General features: G+C 45.7%; 1 protein-coding gene across 4 annotated transcripts in view; it reads right to left on the reverse strand.

Annotated features, from left to right (window-relative positions):
* Positions 1 to 259: 259 nt before the first annotated feature.
* Positions 260 to 9,594, reverse strand: part of FAM110B (family with sequence similarity 110 member B) — a 154,680-nt gene continuing 145,345 nt past the window's right edge. For all 4 annotated transcript variants that reach the window (XM_017547578.2, XM_017547581.2, XM_017547580.2 and 1 more), the window contains one exon: positions 260 to 3,131. In XM_017547578.2, the coding sequence (XP_017403067.1) occupies positions 1,695 to 2,807 (1,113 nt within the window). In that variant the 5' untranslated portion in view covers positions 2,808 to 3,131 and the 3' untranslated portion in view covers positions 260 to 1,694. The remainder of the gene's footprint in view (positions 3,132 to 9,594) is intronic.

Genomic DNA, 9,594 nt, shown 5'->3' on the forward strand with positions numbered 1-9,594 from the left:
CAAACATCCTGATGTTTAAGAAAAGACAAAACTAACACAAGTGTGAACTGAGATGCTGCAGCATATTTTAAGAACACTGCTGTTCAGAGTCATTGGAATATGGTGAAACCTTAATGAAATAATGTTTCATTATTTCAATAATGAAAATTATTGAAATAATAATTATTGACTATCAAAAATCTACTTCTGATTCATAGTCAAAAGTTAAACTTTTGTGGAAGGAGAACAGAGAAGGACAAAGAGAAACCACCACCATTAGTGCCTGCACCAGAGCAATTTATTAGCGTAACTTTTTCATTTTTTTCTTTAAAGATTTCGTAACAACTGAAGTATGTACAAAGTCTTACAGCATTTACACCATAAAAAGTTTCCTATTAGCTGATGAAGTCTAACGTAGTGCTGCTGAGAACTTCAGACATAGCAAAAGCAATGAGGCAAACCACTTGTAGGTTTCCCTCTCAGCCGCCACATCTTGGTGTCAGCTGAGTGATAGCTAAGAGTACCACTTGGAAGACAGGTTATTGGGGAAAAAAGGGGACAAGTTGATGGGCAGCACTAGAGACTACGGGGTGGAAAAGCTACATAGCATTGTGTTTCTACAGTTTCCTAGAGCTGTAACAAAGACCCACAGCCTGAGAGAATAACATATACAAGACAACAGAATCACGCTGCTCAGATATAGTTTAGCTACCAAGTGCATTCACTTTTGAATGGGAGGCTCTACTGATATGGCTGATATTTCCATTTCTGTGCGAACCTGCACAAGCCCCACTCCCTTCCTCCAAATCAAACAACAACAAAGGGAGAGGGAAAGAAACAGCATCAAATTAGTAGTTCTTGACCAAAACAAAACAAAACAAACAAACAAACAAAAAAACCCACAAAAAAACCAAAACTTTTTTTTAAAGGCATTCAGTATCTGTTTCAGGGTGGCCATTCTGTCAAAAGATAATATTAAAAATTTCTGAATTATCCCAAATCAGAACAACAACAAAACCCCCAAACATCCAACCTCCTAGATTTACCCATCCTTCATTGTATCTGATCATCTTTTCTTGGGGTATTACACAGAACCACCAACATTTACACACTGAATCAGACACAAAACGTAGCATTGTTACCCAAACGACTGCTTCACTAAGTGGAAAGAGAATTTCAACATGTAAATGATTAATGTCAGGCTCACCACTTTATTCCACAGAAAACCCAGCCTGGTTCTATGTTCGGTCAGTCACTATCTGTTTGACAGCAGATCCCAATCACTGTCCCATGGGAATAGTCTTACATGTAGGCAAAGTGGCTTTTTATTTCAAAAAGATTCTGCTCTCAACTTAAAAGCCAGTTGATAAAACTTTTAATTAAGACACAATAGCGCAGGATATAAAAACACAAGAACCACATAAATATCGAAGAAGTTGTATACCATTTTCATGTAAACAGTTTTGCTTAGGAGCAAAGCCCTAATCAGATTCTGGCCTGAAACTTTTGGCAGATGATGCATGTTCAGCCAGGCTCTGCAGCGATGGTGACGCGGAAGCCAGGTCAGTCCCCATGTTGACAGGCATGCAACTTGAAAACATTGCACAACAAGCAACACAAAGAGTGAAGAAGCTCACAACACTTCAAGGAGACCTCACAACCTTCACGACTGCATAAGCACAGAGACCCACCCTCCCTCCTTTCCACGCACTGTCTTACACGTGGGAGACCTTCTGTGACTCTCTAGCTTGTTTGATGCTATATAACCACTTGATGATTCTAGCATTTCTCTCGATGGCAGAAATGCCATACGGCACGCGGTCATTGGCACTGTCATCATTTCTAAGGTCACTGTTACTGTCCTGAGACTGTTCACAGTCTGAGCTGATCATGCTTGCGCTGCGGAAGTTGAGGGATATTATGTCAGAATTAGCCCTTGCAAAGTTTTCCATGCCCAGGTTTTCCAGCTCTTCCGGGTCCAGCCCACAGTAGTTGAAGAACCTCTCCACGTCCGCGTCCACTCGGAAATATCTGTCACTCAAGTCTGACTTAGACCGCTGGAGGGAGGGTCTCCGGCTGACTCCACAAGCTGGTTCCACAGGATCGGCCTCGGGGGACTTCATGGAGGCGATGGCTGCGATTTTGGGCTTGGGAGGCAGAGGAGGGGCAGAGCTACTGCAGGGGATGGCCTTGAGGGGCTTCACGCTGGTCACCTTGCGGATGTCCGAGGAGCTGTGGGACACATGGAGGAAGGACTCGGCCGACTGCTCCAGCAGTCTCCTGCTCACGTGGGAGCCGCCCTCCTGCGGGCTGCCGCGGCCCTGCGTCGGGTAGACCTTCAGGGACTCCGCGAAGGAGTGCCGGTGCAGGTCAGTAGCTTCCGAGCGGTGGGGCGGCCAGTTGCGGGAGCTGTGCTTGTGCCCTGAGCCTGAGCTGGAGCCCTCGGAGCTATTGATGATGTTCTTCAGAATCTCCAGCTTGAGGTTCTCCCTCTGCACGCCGCTCTCGGTCTTGGCATGGTTGCCGAACACTTTGAGCGTGGGGCTGCCCAGCGCGCGCTTGGCAGCCGGGCACACCGGGGGCTTGGCCAGCACGGCGGGCTTCACCGGTTCCTGCTTGGCGTTGATCACCTCCTGGCTCTTGACGTACTTGGCCTTGTCGGCCTCCAGCCTCTCCACGGCGCTGAGCCTCTTGGGGTTGGGCTCGGCCTGCCTGCGGAAGTACTCTGGCCCCTTGTTGAGGATGCGCAGGGGCACGGCCGAGGTGAAGGTGCCCGCGGGGCTGACCGGCTTCACCATGCTACCTGTCTGTAGGGTCTCCGTGGGCATGGTGGGCGGTCTTTCCCCGGCAGCCGTGTTGGATGCTCTTCTGGGCGCCTCCGCACGGCCTGAATAGACACATGTACATGAAGCAACGCGGGCGGCGGGTGCAGCCTGGGAGCGAGTGTCAGCAGCGGCGGCCGCAGCAACGCCTCATCTCACAGCTCATTAACCGCCGCGGCGCCTTTCACACACTTTCCTCTCCTTCCAGGCAGCCCTTGGACAAAAAGGCCACAAGCCACAAGTTCCTTTAATCTGCTTCGCTGCCTCCTTTCTTCTCCCTGAAGGAGGTGGGAGTCTCCTCCAGGTCTTTGTGTTCAACTGCAGGCAGAGCTGAAACACAAAACAACCAACCGCGGGTTAGGAGGGGCGGGTGACATCACGGCTCTAGCAACAAACCCCGCAGCGCCCCCGCCCCGCCCCTGCGCGGCCGGCCGAGGGTCGCAGGCCGCAGCTCCGGAGCTGTTCCCCCAACCAAGCGAGGGGGACGACCCGGGCCGTGTGCCCCCGCCTGCGCCGACCCGCGGCAGCACAGCGCGATGCTGGGAAGAAAGAAAGGGCTGAGGTTTCCCACGCGCGAACTCTTCCAGCTGCCTCCGGATTGGTGAGATCCGCCTTCTGAACATGCCCGGTTGGCATTTCTCAGCTCAAAACCCAGCAAATACTAGATGAACGTACGAATGAGGGTCTAGCCAAGCCCAGTTCCCCAGCTCATTACAAGCCACCAAGTTCCTACAAATCCTTCTTTTGCAATGAAGCAAAACTTCTCCCTCCGTATTGCCTTCGTGCTACCACATCTCTCAGGGACACTTCCAACAGTCACTTTTTAAACTTCATAAACTGAAAAGGGTAAGAAATGGGTTTGGCAGGAAAGCTACAAAGTTAAAACAACAAAACAAAACAAAACAACATGTTTCAGTTATCTTACCTTGGCCAACTAATACATTTAAAAACACTTTCTTCTGCAAACCACTAATGCGTATGGAGTTCCTCCCATTAAACACAAGCTTATTTTTTTTTTAACATTAGAAGAAACCTAGAAATACTTCCAGATTTACCATATGAGTAGATAATTTAATTGTCCCTAAGTGCTCCATAATTTTTAATACTTAATGAGCAGAAATCAAAAGTTTCTTTATGGTATGTATATTCCCAAATCCCCTATATTACTAGGAACAAAATCTTAAAAATGTCAATCATACCAATCCCAGCACTTTAGGAGGCGGAGGTGGGCGGATTACGAGGTCAAGAGATCGAGACCATCCTGGCCAACATGGTGAAACCCCGTCTCTACTAAAAATACAAAAAATGGCCGGGCATGGTGGCACGTGCCTGTGGTCCCAGCTACTCGGGAAGCTGAGGCGAAAGAATCGCTTGAACCCAGGAGGCAGAGGTTGCAGTGAGCCAAGATTGCGCCGCTGCACTCCAGCCTGGTGATAGAGCAAAACTCCATCTCAAAAAAAAAAAAAAAAAAATTTCACTCATACCTAAAAATATGTTATTTTAATACTATAGAAAACTTGAGTCACAGGTAAGCTTTTATGGGACAGCTTGACTACCAAGCCAACAACAACAAATCTCACATGTCAATAGTGGAAAGTTTATCAATATTCCTACTACAATTCTATAAGGAGTCTTTCTATTTCCTATGCCATATAATGTAACACTTACCCCCGCAGTCCCTGGAACAACTCCTCCCATAGCCTGTTACTGCAGGCAGAGAATATTTACAGATGCATCAGCACTCCAAAGCAACAGCTAATGACCTTATCAACATCTTTGGTTATAATTAGGAATGTTCAGAGATTAACCTATTCAACTAACATGCCAAATAACTAACTTTCAAAATAGATAATGTCATATTACAACCAAATCTCCCGATATTTCTCCTTATAATCTTCTGAAATTCTTAAATCTCTAAATGCAACCCATCACAGTGTTTTGTTAGAGATAATTTTAGTAATCTTCGAAGGGATTTGTTCTAATAAAAATATTTTCCTATGCAAGATTTGAGAAACCCCAAGGCAATACACATTAACAATTTCCTTTAATTGTGTGGTTCTATTTTGATACCTCAATTTAGTTTAAAAAACCACCTCCTCCCATTAAGATGAAATGAGATTGTTTCTTTGAACACATGTTGAATGAAATGCCAGAAGGGAGCCCCGATTCCTCTGGAGGCACAATCTCATCCTCTTTACAGAGAAGACTCAGAGCCAGAGCAGGCAGCAGAGCCTCGGCCAGGATGCAACTCTGAGGGCATCATACCCAGGTCTCTTGGGAGAGGTCTGACCCCAGGACAATATCAGAATGTTTAGGGACAGTGAGGGGCAGGACCAAGATCTGCACCCTTCAACTTTGTGCCTGAGGACCAGAGTGGGAACATCATCCAGTGGGCAGTGGGAGACAAAGCTCATCTCCCTTCTCCTGGGGCATGAGTTAGTTGGACAAGATTCCTTCAATCCTGTCTTACTCTAAATTGGAGAGGTTCTGAGGATCTAAGAATGAAGGACTTTTTTCCAGTTTCAAAATAGCACGTTGGAATACTGGTGAATGACTGAACTTTTCTATGGTCCTGCACTGACTGTTCTTAGGACAAAGCGCTTTGAAGATGAGCTGTAGTTCTCATGTAATATCACTCCTCATGCAGGCCTGTGCGTCTCTTCTAACCATCCTCTCTTCTAGTTCCATCACATTAGGACCAGAAGCCCAAAACACCTACACCCCTGGCCTGGCCTTCTGTGCACACCTGCAGGTCTGTTATGGTAGGCTTTGGAACTGCTGGCAACACTGAATAAAAAGCCTGACTTTTGGTCAGGCATGGTGGCTCATGCCTGTAATCCTAGCACTTTGGAAGGCTCAGGTGGGCGGATCACAAGGTCAGGAGTTAGAGACCAGCTTGGCCAACATGGTGAAACTCCATCTCTACTAAAGAAAAAAAAGTTAGCCCAGCACAGTGGTGCGTGCCTGTAATCCCAGCTGGAGATTGAAGCAGGAGAATTGCTTGAACCCAGGACGTGGAGGTTGCAGTAAGCTGAGATCATGGCACTGCACTCCAGCCTGAGTGACAGGACAAGACTCTGTCTCAAAAAAAAAAAAAGCCTTATTGTCGATTCACGAGAGTGAGAACTACCAGTCTATCTTCTAGGAAGTATTCTCCAGAATGCTTCTCGTCTTTCTTGCACACTGCTTTCTCTAGTCATGCAGCAGACACCCTCAGGACGGCTCCTCCAGCACTCACAATTTTTCCACACTCCTCGACAATTACTAATCTTAAAACCCGTGTGAAAGAACTATGTCAGAAATAGCAATTATCTGTAAGTACTTCATACCTCATTTCCTTTTGGCTTCTACCCCTTCCCCATTCTATTCCCAATTTCCCTAATAATTTTCAACACAGTGATGATGTTTTGACATGACCATGGATAGAGTTTGTAGTTTTGATGTGAACTCAGGGGAGGAAAAAAACAACATTATATTATTGAAAGACCTAAAAGCAACAGGAAAAAAACTAAGGATACTGTTTGGGGTGTGGTAGGATACTAAGGCATACTCCAAGTTTTCTACCTGGTATAGCCAACGAAGTAAACCTACTTCGAAGATAAGCAGGTGACTTAGGCTGCTCTTTCTTGTAATATTTACTCAATCCTTAACTCTGGTTCTTTTATTTTTTACTGTGAAACAGTGTTGGCAGGGTCAGAACTATATAGTGCTGGAGAAATATTCTGAGTTTTGTACGAGATAACCATCAAGTCACTTCAGAGAGCACTGTGGCACATGACACTCTACAGTCTTTGGCCTTGCTGCCGGCCCTCTCATGTCCTGAACAGCCCTGAGATGCAGCCAGGCACTGATGGAATGGTCAGGCCACCTGCCAGGCTGTGAGGGGCTTCTTGTTGTTTTGAGGAATGAAAATTAGATCTTGGCCCTATAGGGTTTCATCAACAAAAGTGATTATATAGCTTTGCCTGATCCTTGACTTATGACTCAGGATGGAGAACACAGCCTGAGGGTGGGAGAAACTTCCATTCGCAAACCATCTTGGCTCTCTTCTACTCTGTTTAATATCCATTTGAAAATTTCATGAAGGGATTAAAAGGATCGGGGAAAAGAAACTTGGCAAAGCCAACGTGCTAAATGGTTTGCTGAATCAGAGCAGATATGAACTCAAATGTGAACTCAAAAGCAATCTGGCCTGGGGGTGATGGTGGCGGGGTGAGGGCATATCATCTTTGGGGGAGTCCTGGTCTGTGCAGGGAGAACATGTGTCACATAGAGCCAGCTGAGAGCAGAGCATCCAAAGACAAGGAAGAGCAACGTTATCTCCCGCTACTCACTCTAGTGGTGCTTCTCAACCGTTAATGGGCCTGCAAACCCCTCAAGGATCTCCTTAAAGCACAGTGTGATTTGTTAGATTTGGGGTGAGGCCCCTGATTATGGATTTCTCACCAGATCGCAGGTGATGCTGTTTGTTGCCTTTGAGTAGCAACAGGAAAGGTGGCAAGCCCATTTCTGTGCTAGCCAGCATTCTATTAGAGCCCAAATGCCTCCAGCACAGAGGAAACAGGCCAAAGTTTCTTCTCTGAATGAGCAAAAGTCTGAGCTTTTAAGGCCCAGAAACAGCAATCTCAGAGAATTCCAAGTTTTTAGAACGAAAGTGGCCTGAACCTTTCTAATTTCCAATCTGCCAGCTCCTCACAGGTGCAGTCAGGTGAACAGGACCCTCAGCTGAACTATAACCTTGGGGAGACTTAAGAACATTTGCAATCCTGAAGGTGGTTAGACACAGAGAATGAACCTTATACACAGATTATTTCTTTTTAAAAAAGCTAAAGCCACAGTTGATGTAATCCGGGCAATTTGTGCTTCGAAGCCTTTGAGGCCAGGCCAATAATGGGAGAGTGTATGGCTTGGGGAAAGGCACCCCCAGCTAAGGGCTGCCATGGGGAATGTGGCTCACTGTTGACACAGCAGCAAATCCAGAGCTCTGCACAAACTCTCTTGATTTAAAAATTCAATATTAAAAACATTGTTGGCCAAACTTCAGTCTGCTGTTTCATTACTTCCTCTTTAAAGAGTGCTTCCGGTAACTAAAAAGAAAAGGATAGTTCATGGTTAGTCTTTAAATTTTCAGTAGGAAAGAAAGCACTGGAGTTACAGCAAAGGCCCTGGGAACGGAACACAGCCTAGATTCACCCACAGAAGTTTCTATGTGACAGTGAGTAATTCCCCTGTGTCTTACAGCAAGAAAAGGGGGATAACACTATTCTAGAGCAAGCCTGAGTAATTCAGCTCTAAGTCACCTAACATTTCAGTGTCTTGATTTTCTTATCTATAAAAATAAATGTGTTGAATCTGGTGAGCTGAAAAATGTCTTCAGCTCAAACATTCTTGGGAGCAAATAAAAGAAGCAATTTACCTTTGACGTTATTAAGAATTCTTGAACCGATTCTCCTAGTTTCCTAACGTGCCAGATAACAAAATATTTACAATATGTGTAAAACTGTTCTCCGGAACACCGCTCTTTGATTTTTCTGGTAATGGTATTTGTGCTTACTGACTTTTAGCATCAGGTTCCAGCTTGACTCCGATCACTCTTGTATCTATACTCTCGGCCTCCCTTTTAAGAACAGCGTCACATCCTTGTCTTTGAAGTAAAAATACAGTTTCCCATGGCAATGTTAACTTTTGGATTCTTTGCAAATGTAAGAGAAATGCACTTAGCGCTGACCGAATTAAGGCTGTGTTCAATCAATTAGTACCGATTGGTGGAACAATTATGCGTAAGACGTAAAGAAGTGGAAAAATCCTGAACTTAAAAAAACATTCAAAATGCATTTGATACATGTGAATTGAATGAATGATGTAGAAAATAAATTTGGCAGGACTGTGGTAAAGAACTTGAAGGAAGGGAAGCATAGGGAGGACACAAAATCCAGTAAAGGCCCAGGAGGTGAGGGCATCCCTCATCAGGGCAGCTTTTGAGTTCATGGTATATTCAAGACACTCCGATGGCTAGTATGGAGTGCTAGAGGACAGTGGTCAGAGGCCAACTGGGTGTAGGGGAAGGGCAGATGACTTTGGACTTTATGAGGTAATTGAGCATTAGTGACAATGTCATATTTGTATTTTTAAAAAATCCTTCGGCTGCAGTATGGGGACAGGATGAGTGGGGATTATGTGTGGCTGCAGAGAGATGGGTCAGAGCTTCCCAGGAGAGGGGACATGGCAGCTGGGCTCTGCACACTGGCCAGTATGGCACTGCCTATGGTTCTGCCCCATAATGGCTGAGTAACCTTGGGCAGGTCACTTTATCTTCTCGCGCCTCAGATTTCCCATCTGGAAAATGGGGATAGCAATAGTACCTAGCTCTTTAGGGTTTTTTTGAGTGGGTTAAATAAAAGCACACAGGTATTTTCATTCACTTCACTCTTACCAGGAGGGTGACTTTAGGATGAAGAAAAGAGTGGACAGTTTCAAGGGATGTTTAAGAGGCACGGTCAGATGCGGTGGCTCACGCCTATAATCCCACTTTGGGAGGCCATGTGGGTGGCCACGAGGTAAGGAGATTGAGACCAGCCTGGCTAACATGGTAAAACCCTGTCTCTACTAAAAATACGAAAAATTAGCTGTGGGTGATGACACATGCCTGTATTCCCAGCTACTCGGGAGGCTGAGGCAGGACAATCATTTGAACCTGGGAGGTGGAGGTTGCAGTGAGCTGAGTTCATTGCAGTGAGCTGGAGTGCCACTGCACTCCAGCCTAGGTGACAGATCAAGACTCTGTATCAAAAAA

Source organism: Cebus imitator, unplaced genomic scaffold (genome assembly GCF_001604975.1).
Source record: "Cebus imitator isolate Cc_AM_T3 unplaced genomic scaffold, Cebus_imitator-1.0 Scaffold199, whole genome shotgun sequence".
Taxonomy (NCBI): domain Eukaryota; kingdom Metazoa; phylum Chordata; class Mammalia; order Primates; family Cebidae; genus Cebus; species Cebus imitator.